Consider the following 26,102-nt stretch of genomic DNA (forward strand, 5'->3'; position numbering starts at 1 on the left):
TCAAAGTCTCAAAAAAAGTAACATTTTGCATAATACGTGTCCCTTAAATTGACTGATCAAAGCTATAAATAATACTTTTGCTTGTACATCACTTTGAAAACAAAGTTTGAAACAGTATACAGTTGTGTTAAAAGCGCCTCAGACAAGTTCAGTCATTTAACAACTCCCGAAACTCACCCATAAGCCCACGTCAGAGCCACTAATTTAATCTTTGCTTAAAATATATACGTCTTAATCCATCTTAAACCTTTCGGGCATTTTCCTTTCACGTCAGCTCCTCCGGCCTGTTCCCCGTGCGTGCCAAAGATGAGCATTTGACAGTTAAACACATGTATTTCACGAGGTTTCCGGCGTGTTCACCAGTCGGCGTTGTCCCAGCTCTCTTCCACGGGTTTGGACGGGCTCTTTTTGCTCTTACCCTCCGAGTTCTCCCAGTTGCTGTCCCAGGCCTCCCAGCTGTCTTCACTGTTCTTGTTGTTCGAGGCGGAGTTCTCCACGTTGGTCCAGCTGTCGGAGCTGGGCGACTTCTTGGCCTTTAAGGAGTTGTTGCTGCCGAAGGTTTCCCAGAAGTCTTTGCCCGCCGCCTGGCCCTGGTACCCGCCCTCCGTGCTGTCCATGTTCTGGTAGCTGTCGCCGGCAGATCTGGACAAAGGGAAACGTGATTCTAAAATACCGACGCGGTCGCGAGCGAGTCGAACTTAAGATGTGGAGGTTGGCTCCCATGGTTACTGCGTTGCCGTGCGAAACGTGCTGGTTTAACTGGTTTGCCGTAACTGAAGAGACATCATATCAGAGAGAGGCTGTTCAGGTTGATACATGCGTTCGCGGTGACGTCATACATCCCGGACTTCCCCCGTAGCGGCCATTTTGAAAGGGGCACGCGATAAATATAAACCACTTGCCTGACCCGCCAGCCCCGCCCACATTCTGTTCAAAAGCGTAAGGGTCTGGAATCCGAGTCAGAGCCAATGAAATCGTCGGTCATCCATTTACTGACCAATCCCAAGCGGAGGTTTTAATGCGTCACACTGAGATACGGAAGTAGCTTTCCACCCCCGTTCCAAAACATTCAAGATGGCGGACCGGGCTCGTGACCCGGCTCGTGACCCGGCTCAACTCGCCGTGATGAACGTGCGTTAGATGCGGTTGTGCGAAGGGCGTCATCGCGATTCAGGAGACATTTTCTGCATTCAGGACGGATAACGCGGAACACGCCTTGTTGACATGGGCTACGTAATATCTGGTTAAGCGTGTTGCGTTTTTTGCCTCACTTCTGGGTTTATGTGATTGGTTCTGTCTAAACTCCGCCCTAGAAATTGAACCTCAGCGGTCGAGCCCCAGAACCAAACACAGGTTTGATAAGTAGTTTGCGTGTTGGGAACGGCTGGTCAGGCTAATAAACCACAGCGACTGCGTCCTTTTCTACGGCTTAATGAGCTACGAATACTTTGATTCTTTAGACGATAACGGCGATAACTAAGGCACACGACAAAGCTCTCATTCCTCTTGGTCTGTCAACAAAACAATGACCTTACAGAACAATGACCTAACAGAACAATGACCTAACAGAACAATGACCTTACAGAACAATGACCTAACAGAACAATGACCTTACAGAACAATGACCTAACAGAACAATGACCTTACAGAACAATGACCTAACAGAACAATGACCTTACAGAACAATGACCTTACAGAACAATGACCTAACAGAACAATGACCTAACAGAACAATGACCTTACAGAACAATGACCTAACAGAACAATGACCTTACAGAACAATGACCTAACAGAACAATGACCTTACAGAACAATGACCTAACAGAACAATGACCTTACAGAACAATGACCTAACAGAACAATGACCTAACAGAACAATGACCTAACAGAACAATGACCTTACAGAACAATGACCTAACAGAACAATGACCTTACAGAACAATGACCTAACAGAACAATGACCTTACAGAACAATGACCTAACAGAACAATGACCTTACAGAACAATGACCTTACAGAACAATGACCTAACAGAACAATGACCTAACAGAACAATGACCTTACAGAACAATGACCAAACAGAACAATGACCTTACAGAACAATGACCTTACAGAACAATGACCTTACAGAACAATGACCTAACAGAACAATGACCTTACAGAACAATGACCTTACAGAACAATGACCTAACAGACGCAGGTTTTTGGCATTTTGGCCTCATAGATCCTGGATGTCGTGTGTAGTAGACGTGCTGTTGTGCCCCTTTCAAAATGGCGGACTCGGGTTGCTACTGTACAATATTCCCGGATGTGCGAAGGCATGTATAGCACACTTTTTAAATCGTGGTTTTATCAATATATATCGATCTATATCTCGTTCTCTCCCTCTTATATTCATACAACGATCCACTTTCACTATTTCGATGATTAAAATGTGTGCGCTTCATCGTGTTCGTGCAGATCGTGGTTTAATGAGGAAAAATGACGGTAAAATGTACGCATTATGTGGATTATTGCATTTAAGGCCAAACGGTACGATGGCGTGTGCGATTCCCAGTTCTACCCAGCGGCCTGAGATCGTTAAGTGACATTTTGATGCGTTTTTCAGTTTGAACGTGTCGTGTTTTTCGTTCCACGGGTTCAAACTCACCCGTCCTCAGGTTTTCCAGTGAAGAGGTTTGTCAGTTTGGAGCTGGCGCCCTGCATCTGAGGGAAACGTGCCAGTGTCAGACAGAAACGGGACAAACTCAAAACACTTTATCGAATTACGAAAATGATAAAATAGAGCTACAGCTAACGTATCGCTTTGCTAATCGATTAGTCTTAACGGTTATTCTTTCGATCAGTTGTTTAGAACGCAAAAATCATGTGATGAAACGACTTGAATTTGACCCAGATTAACCTGGACGAGTGCGTTTTCATCAAATAAACTCAATGGAAACATTTCCCGTGTCATTTTCAGGCAGTTGCGGCTCATAAAAGGTCTTTTCTCAGCTCGTTTTGGAACCAGTTAACTCAGATTATTGAATTATATTAATCGCAACTAATCCATTATTTAAACAACTTGTTGCGGAATAAAGTTTAAAAAAAACAGCATTGAATTATTGAGACGTGATCAAAGTTTTCTTTACTTATTAGATTCATTTGTCAGTCTGGCCCATAAAGCTGGGAGAAATATCTACAAAAACTTGGAAACACACGCTCAAAATTCTTATTTTGCTTATAGAAAATACAATATATAATATATAATACAGACAAGGATATAAAAGAGATATTTCTGCACTTTTGTGGTTCATTTTAGACTCTTTAATCCTCAATCAAGACATCAATAATCGTGTTTTAGCACATTTCTGATGCACGGCCATAAATACAGTCAAAATATATCAAAATGAATAATCATAATATCATCTTACTAAAAATAATCTACTAAATACTTACCATCGACACAAAGGCAGCAAGAAAAAACAACAGACAAAATGCATTAAATATTGCTGAAACATAAACGCGCTGTGAAACCGGCCTCCGAGTAATACAAGTACCTCCGAGTACTACAAGTACCTCTGAGTACTCGCAGTATTTTACAGCCCTAAAAACAGCAGTTATTGCGAGGCCCGGCTGAGGAGACCGATCTCACAGCTCTTCACAAAATCATACCTTGTTCGCCAGCCCAGAAAAGCCGTCGGCCATTTCATCTAACAATTTGCCATCTTTGACCTAAAGGAGCCATAAAATAGTCAAAACATTTCCAAAAACAGAGATTTAAGTGACGGATGTGTGTCATTTGAAGCACAGATTTCAGTGATGTAGCGTTAAGCGGCGCACAAAGCCTGGACGGGACTTTAATGCCCATTTTTACGGCTAATTTTGGATTAAACATGGGACTTTACAGCTTGTGCCATGATGTAGACGCCGCTTACCATTTTAAACATGTGATTAGGCTTTTGTAAAGGCGATTGTGCTCATTTCAAGCAGGACGACACATTTAAACGCTCTTTGATTGGACAAGCTGCCACAGTGACGGAGAAGGGTAAGATTATTGAAGCGTTAAAAAGACAAGACCGTTTCACGGAGAAGCGACAGTAAAGACAAACTACACCGAAGCCAGAGTGACCGCCGCCGCTGCCGCTGCCACCGCCACCACACGAACACGGCTGCTTCTGCCGCCGCACACGCAAGAGCTGCTCACTGGAACTTTAAGACTAAATGAAGAACTTAATACGTTTTCCATCGGATTATGAACATGGACTTTACTTTGTTCAATCAGACTCCATTTTGAAGAGACTAAAAACGATGTGTTGAGATCGACTTGGTGAAAGTACTTCATATAAAAGGTGAAGCAAAGACTAAGATCCAAGTCAAAAGTGTCAAATGAACAGCTCCATTTTGTGCGTTATTGATATATATATATATATGTGTGTTCTTGTCAGTGGTATTTATTTATCACCCGTTTTCACCGTAATATTCGAACAATGAGATTAAACCCCTGAGCAGGTGATTAAGAAGCGGAGTCACTGGAGATCGACGCTGGACGAGGCAAAGTGGAGCTAAAACGTGTGGAACATTCATATTAAGGCAAAGAAGAAAGAAAACATTAGTAAAACACATGTCGATCAATATTAATAAATATTAGCGAGCCTTACATAAAATCTGTTTCTAGAGGTTATAACGCAAAGTTAAATACGTTTAAGTTTTCCATTTTTGTATCGACTATAATGTCATTATTAGTGAGTGACATACCACGGATTACATTGTACTAAACTTACAGAACTGAAAAGTGCATCGTTGACATATTCATGGTTTTAAAATGATTGTATTTTATATTAAAGTGTGGCAAAAACTCCAGATTTCAAGAATATACAAACACTTGTTAAAAAAATATAAGCAATTTATGATAAAAATTGGCAAAAACTGTTTTTCCAACACGACTTCTTGGTAACTCAACAAAATGAGCCCCTTCTCATCCATTTCTAACACGTCATCGTTTATAGGGCTCAAAAAGCTAACGCTGAAGCTAACACGCTCATTAGCTTTAGCACTTTTTATCTCGTTTTTTCTGCTTTAAAGTGTTACGATTCGACTTCAAACTAAAGCTGGTACAGTGCACACTCCCAGGTAAAGCCTGCAGGGGGCGCACGGGACGCCGTGCACAATGGGGCAGCTAACTCATATGCTAATTGGCCTCAATGAAGAAATAAGTAAGTCCTATTTTCGTCGTATTTCGTCATTTTTAAGCAGAATTTGTTGAAACTTTTATATCTAATAAGCAACGTTTTACTTCCAGACGTAGAAAACCTCGTCCACTGTCAAGCTCCAGAGCAAAGACAAAGACGCACAAACATAAACGTGAAGCGAAAGCCAAAAGCGCAGACAAAATGACAGAAAAGCGTGTTATTCCTCCACTACAGCCGTGAGCGTTCAGTTACCTTTTCCTGAGTGGGTTTGATTACACTCTCATTTAAAGTCTGTCCTAATTCAGAGGCCTAAGGTCAGAGGTCAGAAAGGAAATTCAATAAAAGAGTTGGGCATTCACAAAAGTGCAAAACAAATCCAGTCCATTCAACTGCAGCGGACGGGCACTAGAGGGCGCAAGTGTCACTGGAGCTAGAACGGGCCAAGCTTTATAAGACAAAACTTAATGACACTAAATACATTTTTGACGCTACAGTTTCTGAACTAAAATCAAACAAATGTCAGGGATTAATCTAAAGTACAATTGAGAATATTTTAAAGATAGTAAACATTAAAAAGGTACAAAGTAGAAATTAAAAACATTATTTAATTGACTATTATTTTATTACAAACTCCAATAGCTTTTTTTTATATTGCTGAATAAATATTTAAAAAAGAAAATAGATGCTGGGAAAAAAGAAAAAAAAATCAGTTATAGTCAGTGTCAATGTTTTCTTTATATTTTTATTTATTCTATGTATTTTTATTAACATTTTGTTCCTACGTTAATGTCACTGTCCACCGTGTCCCATCTATAAAACACATTTTCACAGCGGTTAAGCCAAAAAGAAAAAAGGAGTTGGAATCATTCTTATTCCATCATTTCATAAAGTATTTCAGAGTTTTTCTTGCAGCTTTATTGCCGTTGTAACTGAGTAAATGCTCCTTATATTCTTGCGTCACCTCTAGTGCCTCGTTCCCGTTCCACATGCTCTGAACGCTTCACAGAACAAACACCATGAGCAGAGATGAAGCATCGCCGCCACGGCACATTACGCATTATTCAGTTATTCATTTAAACTATTTGAACACAATTTCTATGACAAATTGTGCGTTTGAGATTAGATTTGCTGCTTGTCTTTTTGCTAAACTCATACTAGAGCCACATATTTGTACAGAATAAAGTAGTTACCAAGGAAACGGCTCGATACACATCAATGTTGATCCAGAACGATGATTAAAAACACAATAGAAAGTAATATTCATCTGAAAATAATAAGTTTTCTTTCTATATGTGGTCATGTGATGGATCAAGACCATTTAAGTCATATATATCGTTATTGATACTTGTTCAAATGTCTCGTTTAGAAAGTCACTTCGTTCACACGCACCAGGAAAGTCCTGATCTCCTGCTTCTTAAAGGACAGACGTGTATGAACGAGGAGAGACGTCCAGCTGTCCAGTCATTTAGTATTTAGAGCTAGAATTGCTAATGAAAACGCCCTGGCCTGAAATGTCTCGGTCTCTCGTCCTGAAATGTCTCGGTCTCTCGTCCTGAAAAGTCTCGGTCTCTCGTCCTGAAAAGTCTCGGCCTGGTCTCGTCTCGGTCTCGTCTCGGTCTCGTCTCGCTCTCGTCTCGTCTCGGTCTCTGGTGGGTCTTTGTCTCAATTAGTCAGTTACTCGTCTCCGCGGCTCTAATAAGCCCCTCCCCTTTAACAGAGCGGACCAAAACAATGAAACACAAGCCGGTCCACAGCAGGGGACAGTCCATGTCCTCACTGCTGATCTAAAGCTACAGAGTTCACATCCAAACACATCCACATTTTCATTCTTCTCATTTCTTCTGCCGTTCGTAACAGAAATAATTTCGCTTTGGGGAAGAACAACAGTTGTTCTCATGTCTAATGTTTTCAGTTCCGTCGTGACCAGACTTTGTTTCCTGTGCTCAGAGTACGATCAGAGTTCAGATGTGGTTAGTGGGTCTGGGAGAGCCAAGTTCCGAGGTTCCCATGCGTTTTGCGTTTCCTGTTATGCATGTAAACGTAGAGACTGTTCCGGAATATAATCCATAATGTGCCGTGCTGGAGCGATGCCGCGGTAACTCTCTGCAATGTTCTCCATGTTTATAATAAAAACGTTAACACATGCGATCGATCCATGCAGCGATGACCATTTTGCAATGTTAAAAAAAAAAGATGCTACACATGATAAATAATGCCATTTATTAAACGACAAAGTGATGAAAAACTACAAACTAAAATATGAATATGAGTAATAGCCATGCACCTATGAAGGAGATGTGTTACCGGTTCAGGAGGAGCTTTATACCCCTTTAACTACATCCGCCGAGGCCAAAGAGATATAGCAGCAATTATATTATTACTCAGATGGGATTAATATAATTTGCAAAATGGCAAAGAAAAACTATTTTAAACACTGCCTAAATACCTAAATACCAGGAGTTTCCAAAAGAGCTCACCTTCAGCTGGGCTTGGCTGGCCAGTTTTGTGGTCTGCAAAAACAGAAAAGATGCAACATAAGACCATGAAAAGTCAAATATAAGATACTGTCAAGACCTGCAAAATGTATATGTATATTCACAAATGTATTCTCAACATTTAAGAGTCTAATCTGCTCCTACAGACACTTTATGATTTCATTTAATCCATTTTGTTCCAACCAATTGTACAAAAGGATTTGCTCCAAAACTAAATGCATTCGAAACCTCCTCTGTGAATGTTGTTGTATGTCAAAGAAATAAACGATTTAAAGATTAAACCGGTCAATTTTTCAGATTCAAACGTGTGATTTTGTCAGTTTTTACACATCAAATGCATTATTTCAAGATGAAAACGTGGCCTGATAAAAAAACTTAATTACACAAGAAGTTTCAAATTCATTTGTCTAAATTTACACGTGTAGGGACTTGCCTTAAATAAAATATTATAGAATAAAATTAAATAAATACAATTAAAATAAATAAATAAAATCCAATCCAAAAATCAAATCAAAATGGAATAGAATAGAATAAAATAAAATATTTCTGGTGGTAAAATAGAATAAAATAAAATATTTCTGGTGGTAAAATAGAATAAAATTAAATATTTCTGGAGGTAAAATCATCACATACTGACCCCGTCTTGACTTACATTATCTTTAGCATAGGAGGCGAACTTGCTTGCTCCGACGGTAAAGCTGCTCCATCCCTGTCACAAAAGAAAGAACGTCGTTAGGATCAATCTTCCGACTCAGAATGACAAAAAGCTGCAGGATGAATCCTGACTGACTGAATAAATGGACGTCATGGCGTTGTTCAGAAAGTCCTCGTCTTTTTTCTCCGGAGTCACCGTGTTTCCAAAGCCCACGTAACGGTTTTCCTGGTTCCCGCTGTAACCTCCTCCACTGAGAAGAAGAAAAAGCACATTAAGTCAACTATCAGAACTATTCAGCCACGCCTTTAGCTTTACTGGTTTTCTACTTTCATTTTAACTCCAAGAAGACACATAATGCACGGAATATTTGGTATCAGGTAACAGAATCTTGGAGAAAAACAAAAACTTGATTACAGATGTATTTGTTTCTTTGCGTCAGCAGCTGCTTCTACATTAATATTGCAGCGTTATTCAATTTATCGCAGGTAAAACATGGCATTTATTTTGAGCCCTTTTCAGATTTCAAAGTGATAATATTTTGTTACTAAAGTAAATTGAAATGGCATTTGATCTGATTTTTCATCACTCTGGCGATAGAGCGCCCCCTGCAGGTCCCTCCTGATAATACATTGGGGTAAAAGAAACAAAGCTTTTGTGTCTCTTCAGGCCCATTTTTGCTTTCTTTCTTTGTCATAAGAAGAATAATAAGTTTAATCACAAACAGAAACATTTCACGTTGCCAAATATAAAAAAAAGAGCCAGGGTTTCTCAGGGGAGTCTTCTTCAGATCGATGTCGGCAACATAATTATGGCTAATCTAAAACTATTCACAGTCCAGAAGTTTCCATGCATTTTGGTAAAAACTGGTATCTGGTATCTATATCGCAATATTTCTCATAGTAACACTGGTATCAGATCGAATCAAACATCTGTGGTATCGCCCTTCACTAGAACAAAGTAAATATTAAGATATGTGTTTTATTGTCAAAGCTAAACGTTAAAATATGTAATTAAATATCTCAAAACCACATGATCTTTAAATATCGATTATGTTTGTGTGACTCCATTGAAGGGAATTCCAGGACATTTAAGGCTAATGTGAGACAAACCTTTGGTAAGAGTTAACGTCGTCGCTGAGCCAGTCTTCAAACGCTTTGTCTCCAGATTTCCCAGAGTCCTGTGCGGTTCCACTTGACCTTCAAAACAACAAATACATTTGACTTTAACATGTATGAATATTGTCCAAACTAGAGTTCGAGCCAATTAAGCCTTTGAGCCCAGTCTGTCTCATCGCTTTATGCAACATTTCTTAAACTCAGGAAGTCTTCAGTCTTTGAACCGTTACAGACCTAAACATTGTGCTTTTCCACGGTGTCAAATTCCCTTCTCTATAACTTGAATTGCCCTGAGAAACTTTGACTCGCAGCAAAAGTACAGCAGCTGCTAAACACACAACAACTATTGAAACGTATAAAGTCTGACAGCACAAAACCAGCATCAGTGACACATGACTGGCTCTGCTAAAGTAATCTGATTACTCCTGTCATTGCTTTGTAGTTGGACTGAGACAAACGGATGTCCAGTCTCACCGATGTGAGGACGAGAGGCTGCTCTTGGGTTGGGGAGAAGTCCAGTTTTGGGCAGAAGAAGTTTCGATGGACCACTCCTTTCCTTCGGCTAAAGTTGCAACCTGCAAGACCAGAAATATAACGAGCAGCAAGTTTAAAAATGTTACACAGGTTAAACACACTCACACACACACACACACACATAGCTGCGGAGCGCCAGGATATATGTAGACTTAATTATTTTATGTTAATCATTAATATTTTATTTATTTATTTTATTTTAAAAGAAAAATAACATATTAATCAACAGCAAACAATATAAATGTGCCAGAATGAGATGATTCATCTGTATCGGTCCCTTTGCCTTAAAAGTGATTTAAAAATGACAATAACATACAATCAATGGTCATAAATCTGTGGCTCAGCGTTTCCCATGAGCCACTGTTTTACATTCTTGCTAGAACAGGATTGTAAAGATGTCAATTGTTCAATAACTTGTTTCTGCAGAATAAGACAGTGGTGAAATGTTTTTAAGAGCTCGTTTATGGTGTGATTTTATTGCTGTTTACTGTATTGGTCGAGTTATTGGACCAATTAATAATAAAATGTGTGATAAGATTCAGGAACTGGAAAAAAGGTCTGATTTTACAGCTTCACTTCACTGAAGTGACAGCCAGAAGATTAAAGTGCATTCTGTAACATTTAGCTTTTAATGGACGTCTAGACCGAGGCATTTGAATCCTAGAACAACCAGGTGCACTGGCCCCGCGGCGGCTCACAGGTGCACTGGCCCCGCGGCGGCTCACAGGTGCACTGGCGGCTCACAGGTGCACTGGCCCCGCGGCGGCTCACAGGTGCACTGGCCCCGCGGCGGCTCACAGGTGCACTGGCCCCGCGGCGGCTCACAGGTGCACTGGCCCCGCGGCGGCTCACAGGTGCACTGGCCCCGCGGCGGCTCACAGGTGCACTGGCCCCGCGGCGGTGCACTGGCCCCGCGGCTCACAGGTGCACTGGCCCCGCGGCGGCTCACAGGTGCACTGGCCCCGCGGCGGTGCACTGGCCCCGCGGCTCACAGGTGCACTGGCCCCGCGGCGGCTCACAGGTGCACTGGCCCCGCGGCGGTGCACTGGCCCCGCGGCGGCTCACAGGTGCACTCGCCCTGCGGACCGTATGCACATGTTTGTGAAGCGCTTGATGCATTTCCACACTCTCCGTACCTTGTCTCTGAACAGAGCGGCGGCGCGGCTGTTGTACTTTTCCTGCAGATTCCAGTTCGGGTCGTAATCGTCCTGAAGCTCCAGAAACATCCGGAACTTCCCGTTGCCTCCAGCTTTCATCTTCTCCAGCTCGAGGTCCTTCCACTTGTCCATGGTGACCGACCGCACGAAGCTGAAACAGACAACAACAATGTAATTTATACACACATCCAGCCTCGCTGTGTGAAGGAGACGTTTCACAGTCTGTCCTTCTGCTGCTGTCACACTCTGCAACAAACACTGTCATACCCATGTGCAATACTGTCATACCCATGTGCAATACTGACATACCCATGTGCAATACTGTCATACCCATGTGCAATACTGACATACCCATGTGCAATACTGTCATACCCATGTGCAATACTGTTATACAAATGTGCAATACTGTCCTACCCATGTGCAATACTGTTATACCCATGTGCAACACTGTCATACCCATGTGCAATACTGTTATACCCATGTGCAATACTGTCATACCCATGTGCAATACTGTCATACCCATGTGCAATACTGTCATACCCATGTGCAATACTGTCATACCCATGTGCAATACTGTCCTACCCATGTGTGATACTGTCATACCCATGTGCAATACTGTTATACCCATGTGCAACACTGTTATACCCATGTGCAATACTGTAATACCCATGTGCAACACTGTTATACCCATGTGCAATACTGTTATACCCATGTGCAATACTGTTATACCCATGTGCAATACTGTCATACCCATGTGCAATACTGTCATACCATGTGCAACACTGTTATACCCATGTGCAACACTGTCATACCCATGTGCAACACTGTTATACCCATGTGCAACACTGTCATACCCATGTGCAATACTGTCATACCCATGTGCAATACTGTTATACCCATGTGCAATACTGTCCTTCCCATGTGCAATACTGTTATAGCCATGTGCAATACTGTTATACCCATGTGCAACACTGTCATACCCATGTGCAATACTGTTATACCCATGTGCAATACTGTTATACCCATGTGCAATACTGTCATACCCATGTGCAATACTGACCCATGTGCAATACTGTCATACCCATGTGCAATACTGTCATACCCATGTGCAATACAGTCATACCCATGTGCAATACAGTCATACCCATGTGCAATACAGTCATACCCATGTGCAATACTGACCCATGTGCAATACAGTCATACCCATGTGCAATACTGACCCATGTGCAATACTGACATACCCATGTGCAATACAGTCATACCCATGTGCAATACTGTCATGTCCATGTGCAATACAGTCATACCCATGTGCAATACTGACCCATGTGCAATACTGTCATACCCATGTGCAATACTGTCATACCCATGTGCAATACTGTCTTACCCATGTGCAATACTGTCATACCCATGTGCAACACTGTTATACCCATGTGCAACACTGTCATACCCATGTGCAACACTGTTATACCCATGTGCAATACTGTCATACCCATGTGCAATACTGTCTTACCCATGTGCAATACTGACTTTAACCATGTACAATACTGTAACATTCATGTGCAATTACTGTCATACTTTACGCAATAATGTCATATTATACCACTATGTATAATGTATATATACCACTATGATGAGTATTATTTTGTCCTATGTTAGCTTATTTTTCAATGTTTATTTTATTTATTTTTATTTTTCAATTTTTATGTTTTCTCTATTCCCTATTAAGAATTTGAGAGGTTCTGTCCATAGCAGTTTTGTTTATAAGAGTTTTTTTCTATTAAGAGTGTTTTCTGTTCCTTTCTTCTGAATCTACTTGTGTTGCAACACCGAAATTTCCCCATGTGTGGACAAATAAAGGCATATCTTATCTTATTTTATCTTATAGTCACACTCAAACCACTTTTGCTGCCTTTGGATTGGCTGACAGATGTGTTGATTATTTTTTTCATACCAGGCCCATTAAGAGAGTCTAATTAAAGCTGAAATGTGATGCTCAGCAGTTGTGAGCGTTTACCTGAGGTGCACTCCCAGACCCCGGTGCTTCCCGGAACACTCCAGACAAATCCAGATCCCGTAAGAGACACTGACCCACTGAGGGTTGAAGGCTCCACACTCAAAACACAACTGGACAAACACAGAAGCAAAACAATCAGAAGAAAGGACTTATGGGGATGAGGCGCCGACACCAGGAGGCGAGGCACGTTTATTAGTGGAGCACGTTTTGTAGAATCAGAGTCAACTTACATTGTTTTCATCATCAGTTCTCACTTCCTTCAAAACTCTCCTGGTCCTGGGACTCGCCATTGTGACTGAAAAAGACAAAGAAAAAACAAACAAACTGCATTGTTATGTACTAAAATGCAGTGTTATGTACTAATATGCAGTGTTATGTACTAATATGCAGTGTTATGTACTAATATGCAGTGTTATGTACTAAAATGCAGTGTTATGTACTAAAATGCAACACTAAAATGCAGTGTTATGTACTAAAATGCAACACTAAAATGCAGTGTTATGTACTAATATGCAGTGTTACGTACTATGTTATGTACTAAAATGCAGTGTTACGTACTAATATGCAGTGTTATGTACTAAAATGCAGTGTTATGTACTAATATGCAACACTAAAATGCAGTGTTATGTACTAATATGCAACACTAAAATGCAGTGTTATGTACTAATATGCAGTGTTATGTACTAAAATGCAGTGTTATGTACTAAAATGCAGTGTCTGCAGTGTTACGTACTAAAATCAACATTTTCTAAAATAGTACATGCATTTCTAAGTCAAAGCAGCTAAACTTAAGAAAAAAAAAACATATAGATTATTGAGATCTAAACAACAACATTCAGTTTGTCTTGATAGTGTCTGACAGTCTCTCTGCTCTGCAAAGGATTCCATCTGGAAACTCTGATCGTAGACGGGATATTCTGTCCAGCATCTTCTATTGGACGCCCTCTCTGTCCAGGGACGGTGTGATGGTCCTTTGATTGGGTTCCGGCTCATGTGTGAGTGGATGGTAATGAAATGTTGGATTTTCTGGCTAAACATTCCCTAAAACTGCCATCAATTGATGTGATAGTTGAAATAAGTAAATCTCTGGTCAAGCCTATTGTTAAGAGTCAAGTGTATGGCCTTTGGCAGGATGATTAGAGTCGTTGTGATACTGGGCGGCGTCTGTATGTGATATAAGTAGTGTTGGTTCGTGCAGATCCAGGGGCAGGAACGTGGGGGAGAGAGAACCTTTGCTCGCTGGAGAACGGGTCACACTGGACTCAATAAGTCACTGAGTAGGACAAGCAAACATCCAAACAGTTTGTGTAGTCACTAATCAAGAACCTGAAACTGTTGAGCGTGTGCTAACTCACTGTACAGCGCATGAAAGAGAGAACTGAATTATGTTTGATGGTTTCAAAATAATAAACAGGAATTCTATCTGCTGAATAAGGCTCAGGTTACTAACTTATACAACACAGGATTAATTGGAAGATAATAGAGTTAAGAGTGTCTTTGTGGTGTTATTTCCGTTGAGCTCCGGACCACACTCAGTCCAGTAGGTGGCGGTAAATGCACCTTTTCCATTAGCTGCCAACCGCCGTTAAAAGCAACACCACAACAACAAGAACAACAGTCAGCACCGCACAGAAAGCAGTCAGTGTGTGACGGTGTGTGTGACGGTGTGTGTGACGGTGTGTGTGACGGTGTGTGACTGTGTGTGACGGTGTGTGACGGTGGTGGACCGCTGTCACTCTCACTCAGACGGTTTCACCATGGAGATCTCTGAAGTCTAACTCTGCAATGTGAACTAATAAAGAAACTTTGAACTCATCATTCTGAAAAACTACAAGACAAACACCAAAAGGATTAAGATCATGATTGACAAAAACATGCAGCACTTTGAGAGATTTATCAAGCTTGTGATGTACAATACAAACAGTCAGACAAACTCTGAAATGAGAACTAATATTACTAATAGGGAAACTTTTAACTTGTCATTCTAAAAATATCATGATCACTGATTGACAAAAACACTGCTACAATTAACTAACTACATTTTACTTTGAGTAGTTCCATGTTCCCTGGTCATTGCATGACGAAAGCACTAATTAATTTATGTGTTTGTGGGATGTAGCTTTATTCAGATTGACAAGTTATAAGTTTCCAATTAAGGTAGTTCTAATTACATGGGTCTGTATCGTATCTGTGTACAATAAAAAAACAGCTATTCCCTTTTTCTCACCGTGTTTGTGGTGAACGTATCACGCAGTCGCTCAAAAAGGAAGAGGTTACACCATTAAAGTGTCTGTGTTTGAGCAATAATCTGCATTCAACTGAGAAACACTGAAAAGGTGCATGTACCGCCGCCTACTGTCGTTGTACGTCATCAAAGTATGTGTTTTATGCTAAATCATTAAACAAATCATAAGTAGTAAGATAACCTAAGTCTGTGGATAATCGAGTAATGAGATCATCATGTGTGATTCAGTGTTTTTCAGGTGAATTATTGCTCAAACACAGATACGTTAAGCACCTCCTTTTTCTCTTATTGTTCAGCCTCTACCGTGCTCAGAGTGAGTGACAGGTGGATTCAACCAATCTATTATTATTATTTTTAAACAATATTCTGACAAAATTATTACATTGCATCAGGAATGTGTTAAAATGTGTCTGAAAATGTCCTGGTTGTGGTTCAAGTATCGCAAAACATGAATAAAACATAAAACTAACCACAAAACGGAAGAGTTTATTTGTTTTTTTATTTGTATTACATGTTTCTGTCTCTTTTTTTACTCATTTTTTATAGTTTCAGTTATAGGCTATATACTTTATATTCCACTTTAATACATCTCCAATACAAACAACTTGATATCATACAGTTTTCTACACATTCATTTTTTTCTTTTGAATATATTTTCTGTGCCATGATCTTATATAATAGGATAATTTCCCCCTCAGGGATTAATCTGATTCTGATAAAGCTTCCACTGGTTCAGTCACTGGTTACTACATTTATTATATGAATGATATTTTATTAATCTGAAGTAGAGATGAACATAACTTACTCTAGTTTCACCCTAAATATGAGTTCTAACACTGATGGAGGCTGTTGCATGCAAACTCCCTATCAACGTGGCAGTGTCATGCTTGAAAACAAAGAAAATTGACAGCAAATGAATAAGCATCGACTTATGACGTGAATCGCGAAATAATAAAGGCAATTAGATCACAAAATACACAAACTATTATTGCTTTTTGAAGGAAAATTGCAGTCGTGTCTGAGAAGCTCTAGTTTAACAGTGGGGAAGATGCTAATGCTAACAATCTATTCACGCACTCATTTCAATAAGACATTATAATCTGTTTTATCTTTAATAAACAGCAATCAATGTGATAATACACATCAGTGCATTTAAATACATTTCGATCGTCGTTTTAAGGTGGTTTTAGGGACGATGCTAACGCTGATTAGCTTGTGTGCTAGCCGCAGAGCTAACTCCTCTGTTACCTGTCTACGGATGATTTGTCACGCAGTCACTGATTTTAATGACTTTTCTGGCACCGGGCGTGGACTTTCACGGCAGGTTCCCTCCGGTCTGAAGCGCACAGCCGATGTTCTCCCGCGACAGGCCGTGTCCGAGCGTTTAAGCCGTGTTTTTGAATGAAGGGACGACTTTAAACACCGGTAGCCATGTTCCTGTTTGGTTTGTATACGTTGGCACCGCGATGCATCATGGGAGTCTGGATCTGCTCCAGAGGCTGCAGCAGCATGGATCTATTATTATGGATCTATTATTATGGATCTATTATCATGGATCTATTATCATGGATCTATTATCATGGATCTATTATTATGGATCTATTATCATGGATCTATTATCATGGATCTATTATCATGGATCTATTATTATGGATCTATTATTATGGATCTATTATTATGGATCTATTATCATGGATCTATTATCATGGATCTATTATCATGGATCTATTATCATGGATCTATTATTATGGATCTATTATCATGGATCTATTATTATGGATCTATTAGCATGGATCTATTATTATGGATCTATTATCATGGATCTATTATCATGGATCTATTATTATGGATCTATTATCATGGATCTATTATTATGGATCTATTAGCATGGATCTATTATTATGGATCTATTATTATGGATCTATTATCATGGATCTATTATTATGGATCTATTATCATGGATCTATTATTATGGATCTATTAGCATGGATCTATTATTATGGATCTATTATTATGGATCTATTATCATGGATCTATTATTATGGATCTATTATCATGGATCTATTATCATGGATCTATTATCATGGATCTATTATTATGGATCTATTATCATGGATCTATTATTATGGATCTATTATCATGGATCTATTATCATGGATCTATTATTATGGATCTATTATCATGGATCTATTATTATGGATCTATTATCATGGATCTATTATTATGGATCTATTATCATGGATCTATTATTATGATCTATTAGCATGGATCTATTATTATGGATCTATTATTATGGATCTATTATCATGGATCTATTATCATGGATCTATTATTATGGATCTATTATCATGGATCTATTATGGATCTATTATCATGGATCTATTATTATGGATCTATTATCATGGATCTATTATGGATCTATTATCATGGATCTATTATTATGGATCTATTATTATGGATCTATTATCATGGATCTATTATTATGGATCTATTATCATGGATCTATTATTATGGCTCTATTATCATGGATCTATTATCATGGATCTATTATCATGGATCTATTATTATGGATCTATTATCATGGATCTATTATGGATCTATTATCATGGATCTATTATTATGGATCTATTATCATGGATCTATTATTATGGATCTATTATCATGGATCTATTATCATGGATCTATTATTATGGATCTATTATCATGGATCTATTATCATGGATCTATTATGGATCTATTATCATGGATCTATTATCATGGATCTATTAGCATGGATCTATTATTATGGATCTATTCGTACTTCAGGGTAGTACTGCAGGGTAGTACTGCAGGTAGTACTACAGGGTAGTACTGCAGGTAGTACTTCAGGGTAGTACTGCAGGGTAGTACTGCAGGGTAGTACTGCAGGTAGTACTACAGGGTAGTACTGCAGGTAGTACTTCAGGGTAGTAATGCAGGGTAGTACTGCAGGGTAGTACTGCAGGGTAGTACTGCAGGTAGTACTACAGGGTAGTACTGCAGGTAGTACTTCAGGTAGTACTTCAGGGTAGTACTGCAGGTAGTACTTCAGGGTAGTACTGCAGGGTAGTACTGCAGGGTAGTACTGCAGGGTAGTACTTCAGGGTAGTACTGCAGGTAGTACTACAGGGTAGTACTGCAGGTAGTACTTCAGGGTAGTAATGCAGGGTAGTACTGCAGGGTAGTACTGCAGGGTGGTACTGCAGGTAGTACTACAGGGTAGTACTGCAGGTAGTACTTCAGGGTAGTACTGCAGGGTAGTACTGCAGGGAGTACTTCAGGTAGTACTGCAGGGTAGTACTGCAGGTAGTACTGCAGGGTAGTACTGCAGGGTAGTACTGCAGGTAGTACTGCAGGGTAGTACTGCAGGTAGTACTGCAGGTAGTACTGCAGGGTAGTACTGCAGGTAGTACTTCAGGTAGTACTGCAGGGTAGTACTGCAGGTAGTACTGCAGGGTAGTACTGCAGGGTAGTACTGCAGGTAGTACTACAGGGTAGTACTGCAGGTAGTACTTCAGGTAGTACTGCAGGGTAGTACTGCAGGTAGTACTTCAGGTAGTACTGCAGGTAGTACTTCAGGTAGTACTGCAGGTAGTACTGCAGGTAGTACTTCAGGTAGTACTGCAGGGTAGTACTGCAGGTAGTACTGCAGGTAGTATTGCAGGGTAGTACTGCAGGTAGTACTGCAGGGTAGTTCTGCAGGTAGTACTGCAGGGTAGTACTGCAGGTAGTACTGCAGGTAGTACTGCAGGTAGTACTGCAGGGTAGTACTGCAGGTAGTACTGCAGGTAGTACTGCAGGGTAGTACTGCAGGTAGTACTGCAGGTAGTACTGCAGGTAGTACTACAGGTAGTACTGCAGGTAGTACTGCAGGTAGTACTGCAGGTAGTACTACAGGTAGTACTGCAGGGTAGTTCTGCAGGTAGTACTGCAGGGTAGTACTGCAGGTAGTACTGCAAGTAGTACTGCAGGTAGTACTGCAGGGTAGTACTGCAGGTAGTACTGCAGGTAGTACTGCAGGTAGTACTTCAGGGTAGTACTGCAGGTAGTACTGCAGGTAGTACTTCAGGTAGTACTGCAGGTAGTACTGCAGGTAGTACTTCAGGTAGTACTGCAGGGTAGTACTGCAGGTAGTACTGCAGGTAGTACTGCAGGGTAGTACTGCAGGGTAGTACTGCAGGTAGTACTGCAGGGTAGTTCTGCAGATAGTACTACAGGTAGTACTGCAGGTAGTACTGCAGGTAGTACTGCAGGTAGTACTACAGGTAGTACTGCAGGTAGTACTACAGGTAGTACTGCAGGGTAGTTCTGCAGGTAGTACTGCAGGTAGTACTGCAGGTAGTACTGCAGGTAGTACTTCAGGGTAGTACTGCAGGTAGTACTGCAGGTAGTACTTCAGGGTAGTACTGCAGGTAGTACTGCAGGTAGTACTTCAGGTAGTACTGCAGGTAGTACTGCAGGTAGTACTGCAGGGTAGTACTGCAGGTAGTACTGCAGGTAGTACTGCAGGGTAGTACTGCAGGTAGTACTGCAGGTAGTACTGCAGGTAGTACTTCAGGGTAGTACTGCAGGTAGTACTGCAGGGTAGTACTGCAGGTAGTACTACTGCAGGTAGTACTACTTCAGGGTAGTACTGCAGGTAGTACTGCAGGGTAGTACTCAGGTACATCTACTTGAGTAGATTTCAGACACATACTTTTACTCCTTTTTAAAGATATTGTGCAAAATCAAATTGAATAAGCTTTTCATAACGGCGTTTCCTCATCATCAGTTTACTCAAAGTTGAAGTATTTTGACTGATTCATTCATGTTTGTTAAAAGGTGTTTATAGTTTCACTAAAACAATATAATTTTGTGTCTGTACTTTGAAAATACCCGATGCATTATTTAAAGCTTTGTCCTTCCTTAAGTTAAATAAACCAGATATTGTGTCCAGACTTACATGAGCAGTAGTTTTCACAAATACTTTTTTGTGATTGACAAATAGCGACACCTTTGTCTCATCCACTGTTTCATTTAAACTCTTGTCAGCATTTTATTTAATGGCTCTAATCTTATCCACCCGATGAAGTCGTATTATTATTATTATTATTATAGAGGCATAAATGTGTGTCATCTGTTTGCTCATGTGTTTATATGTGAATCTCTTTTGTATTTAATTCAAAAAGTGGGACATTCTCTAAATAAAAGGGACGAAGGACAGAGACAAATGAGCTGTGCAGGACCAACAAAAGAGAAAATGTCATAATTCTGCATGAATGTGCATGGCAGATATTGTGAACACTTCAAAATAATATATATATATGTATTTTTTTTTTAATTGCACAGTTAAACAAATAAATGTGTATTTCTTGTTCTGAGACATATCATAAATCCACAGTCCACATTTATTCACAATATAATCCATATTTTACAGTCAATTGATGAATTTGCTATATTTAAATGTCATGTGACAAAAGCTTATCATTAATTTATATTGTGTTTATTAAAGATCTCTGTACTTTGTATTGACCACGACAATAAAAGCGATAACGCCGACAATATAAAAGTGTTCTTATCGTCCAATAATACCACAAATTCTGCAGAAAGAAACAAACAAATAGCAATCAAACTTCTTTTATTTATCTGTGTAAGTTTGTGTCGGAGATACATGAATATAAAATCATCATGTTAATAGTAGTAATAGTTTTTTTGCACAACTTTTTGCAACAACTCAACATTGTTTTAGCTCAATGAAAATACATTATTTTGACAAAAAATGTAATACTGCACGATGTTTGAGTTATTATACATATCATTAATACTCAATATTCAGGGGAAGTATAGGGTATAGATCATGAAGAACAATATATATCTTTAAGTAAGAATATTTTGCTCATTCAGCTGTTTCTTTAAATATAAATGAGTTGATTAATACGTGTAATACAAATGTGTAAAGTTGCTCATGTTCACGAGGCGATCCAAGGACACGTCGTGTGCATGTGTTTGCTACAGGTCACACTTCATCTCAATGATCCCATGACCCCATGACCCCCATGACCCCATGACCCCCATGACCCCCATGACCCCATGACCCCGTGACCCCATGACCCCCATGACCCACATGACCCCATGACCCCCATGACCCCATGACCCCCATGACCCCATGACCCACATGACCCCCATGACCCCATGACCCACATGACCCCCATGACCCCATGACCCCTATGACCCCCATGACCCCTGCACAAGCACAGGTTAAACTAAGACTGTCGACCTCAGATAAGGACTCATCTCATCACTATAGTATTTACTCTTGACCGAGTGAGCGAGCAGTAATATGTTTATGATTATTCAGAACTGATAAGAAAGTTCAACACTGTAGAATTTATCTCGTTTAATAAAGAAATCAGACCATAAAATGTTTATATCATGATTTAGTCACTTTGGCAAGATATACATTTGTGAAGTTGCATTTTATATTCAAACCTTGTAAAAATCATTCTGTTTTGAAAGGTTGTCACATGATATGCCATTTTATACATATATATAATATAATATTAGTTGGAGTGAATGAATAATATTTTTATTGCACAAAACTGGATTCAACTCTTGAAAACACCAGTGAAAGTTGCTCTTATCTGTTTTTTTAATGAACTCTTCAGAATCAGAATGACTTTTATTCATCCCCAAGAGGAAATTACAGACAAAAAACTGAGCAGTTTATTTAAAAAAATGATATTTAAAAAAATGGATAAATACAACAGATCTGTTTTAAATCCACAAACCTCTGCATGAACACACATTTAACTTACAAAGTATCTGTATTTATGAACTAAACCCCTGCTATAAACAACAATATACATTTTAACTTATAGAATATCCTTCATAATCTATTTACACATCGTTTATCTGCAAATGTAATTAAGATGTAAAGAAAGAAACAAAACAAGCTCTTACATTCATGTTCTATATTTAAACACATGATGTACAATATCAATGCATTTAATCAATTTAATCAATTATGACTCGAGGTGAAGATTCAGTCCTTGTATTTTCAGTTTGGAGCAAAGTTCAGATTTTGGAGTCCGTATTATTTATGTTCAGGAAATTAATATTCAGGCATTTTTTTGTAATGGGACAAAATAAAAACATTTCATCAACAAAAAAAATGTAGTTTAGATTAGTTTAGTTTTGGTTTGTTTTTATTTTTTTTGCATTTGGCCTAACCTTAGGTGTTTTGGCCTAACCTTAGGTGTTTTGTCCTAACCTTAGGTGTTTTGTCCTAACCTTAGGTGTTTTGTCCTAACCTTAGGTGTTTTGTCCTAACCTTAGGTGTTTTGGCCTAACCTTAGGTGTTTTGGCCTAACCTTAGGTGTTTTGGCCTAACCTTAGGTGTTTTGGCCTAACCTTAGGTGTTTTGTCCTAACCTTAGGTGTTTTGGCCTAACCTTAGGTGTTTTGTCCTAACCTTAGGTGTTTTGGCCTAACCTTAGGTGTTTTGTCCTAACCTTAGGTGTTTTGTCCTAACCTTAGGTGTTTTGGCCTAACCTTAGGTGTTTTGGCCTAACCTTAGGTGTTTTGGCCTAACCTTAGGTGTTTTGGCCTAACCTTAGGTGTTTTGTCCTAACCTTAGGTGTTTTGGCCTAACCTTAGGTGTTTTGTCCTAACCTTAGGTGTTTTGTCCTAACCTTAGGTGTTTTGGCCTAACCTTAGGTGTTTTGGCCTAACCTTAGGTGTTTTGTCCTAACCTTAGGTGTTTTGGCCTAACCTTAGGTGTTTTGGCCTAACCTTAGGTGTTTTGTCCTAACCTTAGGTGTTTTGTCCTAACCTTAGGTGTTTTGGCCTAACCTTAGGTGTTTTGGCCTAACCTTAGGTGTTTTGTCTAGCTTATACATTGGACTTATTCTCCACTTATCAATAACTCAGAATATATTGCCGGTAGAAAGTCGATCACAGACACGATGTTGAAAGAGAAACATTATCTATCTTTTGTGATGTTCATAGGGACATTTTGACCCTTCTCATCCAACGGTTTTTCCGTCTGCAGCAGAACCCTACAGTCGAAGTCCGAAGGCACGTCGAAAAACACCTCGTCATCGAAACAATCTTCATCCGACGGCGACGCCATGAACTTCAAATTCAACACAAAACCTGTCATCAAACCGCCCACCGCGGACGCCGCTATCGTCGCGAATATGGCGGCGAGCTGAAACAGCGCTTGTTCTTCTGCCGTGCGACCCAATCCTGGTTTTAGTCCCGGAATTAGCCGCTGAAGTTCGAGCAGTTTGGGGTCTCCCTCTGGCGGGGCACGATGAGAAAAGATCTGATACAAGCTGGGCCCGTACGTTTCCTCCGTCGCTAGCAAAATGGCGCAAATCCCGGCCGTTGACGAAATGATGCCGGTCAGTCCGTGGAGATTGTGGATGCCGCACTGGTCTTGGATCCTCAATCGCTTCGCCATGAAAGGAGTCAAGTATTTATAGCCGAAAAAGCAGGCGGTGCAGCCCAACATTCCCAGTGCGTACGCCGCGGCCGGAGTGATCATCATGTCCACGGAGGCGCCGACGGTCACTCCGCCGGCGAGAGTCACGTTCTGGATGTCGGCCATGGTTAGCTTGCCGCGCTTGTTAAACATCGCCGACAGGGCAAAGGCGGTGATGGTCGACGAGCTCAGTCCGATGAAAGTGTGCAGGACGGCGCGGTGCTGGTCGTCGCCTTTAAAAGTCAAAGAGGAGTTGAACGAAGGCCAAAAAACCCAGAGGAATAGCGTACCCATGACGGAGAGGATGTCGGAATTGTAGCTGGTCGTCTCTTTGGCGTGTCCGGAGTTCAAACTCGGTCGGTACAAGACAAACGTCACGCCAAGTCCAAAGTAGCAAGCGAACAGATGGATGAGAATGGTACCGCCAGGGTCGTTGATTCGAATGTACTTCAAAACGGCCCATTCGGTCACGGAAAAAACTGGGATCTCGAGCAAGGCCATCACGATGAGCTGCACGGGACTCGTCTTTCCCAGAACCGCGCCGAAGGAAATGAGCACAACTGCGCACGCAAACTCGGCATTCAGCAAGTTGATGACGCCGATGTGGATCTTACCGTCGTAGTAAAATTGGAAAAAGCCTTGGATTAAAATGGCCCACTGGATTGAAAAAGCGGCGGTGAGGAAGTTGAAAACCATCCCGCTGAAGCCGTAAAATCTGCAAAAGGCGAGCAAGCACCCGAAGCCCACAAAAATCATGACTTGAACGTCGGCGAAGTACGGGTAATCCCGGTACAGCGAGTTCTCCATGGGATTCGTCTCGTTGTTTTGCATCTTGGCGTTGGCGTTGTCGTCGTACGTGACGAATAAAGAAAAAAGAACCAGCATTATGATCTCCAGTGCAAAAATGAGCGCTGGGAGACGCACTTGCAGACTCGTGCGGGATCTCATCGTGGAGGAAGAAGTGTTCTGAGACGTGCTGCGCTTCGTCCCAACATCCAGTGCTTTTATAGCCGTCCTCGAGTTACATAAGAGAAGCTGAGGCGAGGTTAGAATCACATCTTTTGTGTTATGGTATCATTTAATAAAACGCCCTTTAGCCCAGTAGCAGGAGGTTGGCCCCGCTCTGGAAGCCACGAGCCACAGCCACTGGTCAGACGCAGTCGTAAAGAATTATTTATGATTAATAAGTGACTGTATCAATGTTATGTGGTGGAAGATAACATGAGCATAACCATCTGTTTGTCATGAGATTTAAAGGTGCACTGCGGGGCTTTTCTGATGGAGGGGGCACCACTACCTTCGCCTGGGACGTCACGGGTCTCCCTGACTTTCCCTGAAGGTTTGGCAGTGCTGGAAGTTAGCGCGCTATTGTTTTTCACCGTTTTATTAGCGATTGTTTATCTAATATATTTATCACACTCACAGGGAAATGCTCCAGTGGGATAAGGATTAGGTTCATGTGCAGGAATCAGGACTTTGGGACGTGGAATGTTAGGATTCTATTATTTTTCACTTTTTGGAGTGGAATGTTTATTATTTCACAAGTTAAATTATGATCGGGGTCAGTTTTATATCATTCATTTAGTTCAGATTTTAGAGCTTTGGGACTTCGAATGCTTGTGACAAATTGCAGAAGTTTCAGAGTCTCGTGATGTTCCACAGTCCATGGAGACGAGCAGATGAAGTGTCAGGTCTGTGGAGAGGAGGGCTACTCACACTAAATAACTCACTCACTCTCAGAATAAAAGACATGTGAATAAATACAGGATTCATCAGTTTAACGAAGGGGGCGGGGCAAATGTAGCAGTTTTCAAATGGAAGTTGTTGAAGTCGTTTTAGATCAATGCGATTTAAAATGTCCAAAATGTTAAATAATGATGGGATGTTGCACAATAATCACTTTGAATGTTCACAAACTTAAATATTGTCTTTATTTCATATGATTTCCCGAGCTGTGTGTGTTTGTGGGCATAATGCGACTGTGGATCAGCTGAAGTCTCCACAGCTACAAAAGATGAAACAACAGGAACACGGTTTCCTTTCAATCATCAAACAAATATTTATACAGTATTTTTTATTTTGCGATTATCCACTAGGTCTGTACAAACCGCTGACACGGTTCAGTTACATATCAGGATAAACCAAGACAAAGAGCCAAAGCAGGTACAGGGTCTACATTGTGCTCAAACCAGGACCAAACCAGGACCAGAAGAGTCAGCGACAGTGACTACTAGTG

General features: G+C 40.5%; 2 protein-coding genes across 8 annotated transcripts; both read right to left on the minus strand.

Annotated features, from left to right (window-relative positions):
• Positions 1-293: 293 nt before the first annotated feature.
• On the minus strand, positions 294-16,848 carry arfgap1 (ADP-ribosylation factor GTPase activating protein 1). Of its 7 annotated transcripts, XM_072451421.1 has the most exons (14): positions 16,634-16,848; positions 13,371-13,435; positions 13,141-13,250; positions 11,106-11,277; positions 9,910-10,010; positions 9,430-9,516; positions 8,456-8,570; positions 8,318-8,374; positions 7,648-7,680; positions 7,475-7,504; positions 5,423-5,479; positions 3,654-3,713; positions 2,650-2,705; positions 294-642 (listed from the first exon to the last, which is right to left on the minus strand). In XM_072451421.1, the coding sequence occupies exons 2-14, from the start codon at positions 13,428-13,430 to the stop codon at positions 357-359; spliced, it is 1,224 nt and encodes a 407-aa protein (XP_072307522.1). In that variant the 5' UTR covers positions 13,431-13,435; positions 16,634-16,848; the 3' UTR covers positions 294-356. The 7 variants fall into 7 exon arrangements, with proteins under 7 accessions (XP_072307522.1, XP_072307524.1, XP_072307523.1 ...); XM_072451423.1 differs by lacking the exon at positions 3,654-3,713 and having other exon boundaries at positions 2,650-2,699; XM_072451422.1 differs by lacking the exon at positions 7,475-7,504 and having other exon boundaries at positions 16,634-16,847.
• Positions 16,849-23,362: 6,514 nt separating this feature from the next.
• rh50 (Rh50-like protein) lies at positions 23,363-24,814 on the minus strand. Its single transcript, XM_072452770.1, has one exon. The coding sequence runs from the start codon at positions 24,812-24,814 to the stop codon at positions 23,363-23,365; it is 1,452 nt and encodes a 483-aa protein (XP_072308871.1).
• Between the last annotated feature and the right edge of the window lie 1,288 nt (positions 24,815-26,102).

The sequence above is a fragment of the Eucyclogobius newberryi genome, unplaced genomic scaffold (assembly GCF_026437365.1).
Source record: "Eucyclogobius newberryi isolate DKJ021-1_F unplaced genomic scaffold, fEucNew1.0.hap1 SCAF_19, whole genome shotgun sequence".
In the NCBI taxonomy this organism is placed as follows: domain Eukaryota; kingdom Metazoa; phylum Chordata; class Actinopteri; order Gobiiformes; family Gobiidae; genus Eucyclogobius; species Eucyclogobius newberryi.

What these genes read in the sequence shown, in the direction of transcription:
- arfgap1 (XM_072451421.1), bottom strand. Translation starts at nt 13,430, where the DNA reads ATGGCGAGTCCCAGGACCAGGAGAGTTTTGAAGGAAGTGAGAACTGAT. An exon ending in GGTCTGGGAGTGCACCTCAG is followed by an intron (nt 11,278 to 13,140) that starts GTAAACGCTCAC and finishes TGTCTGTTTCAG; the next exon opens with CTTCGTGCGGTCGGTCACCA. An exon ending in ACTGGAAAACCTGAGGACGG is followed by an intron (nt 643 to 2,649) that starts GTGAGTTTGAAC and finishes CCCTTTGTCCAG; the next exon opens with ATCTGCCGGCGACAGCTACC.
- rh50 (XM_072452770.1), bottom strand. Translation starts at nt 24,814, where the DNA reads ATGAGATCCCGCACGAGTCTGCAAGTGCGTCTCCCAGCGCTCATTTTT.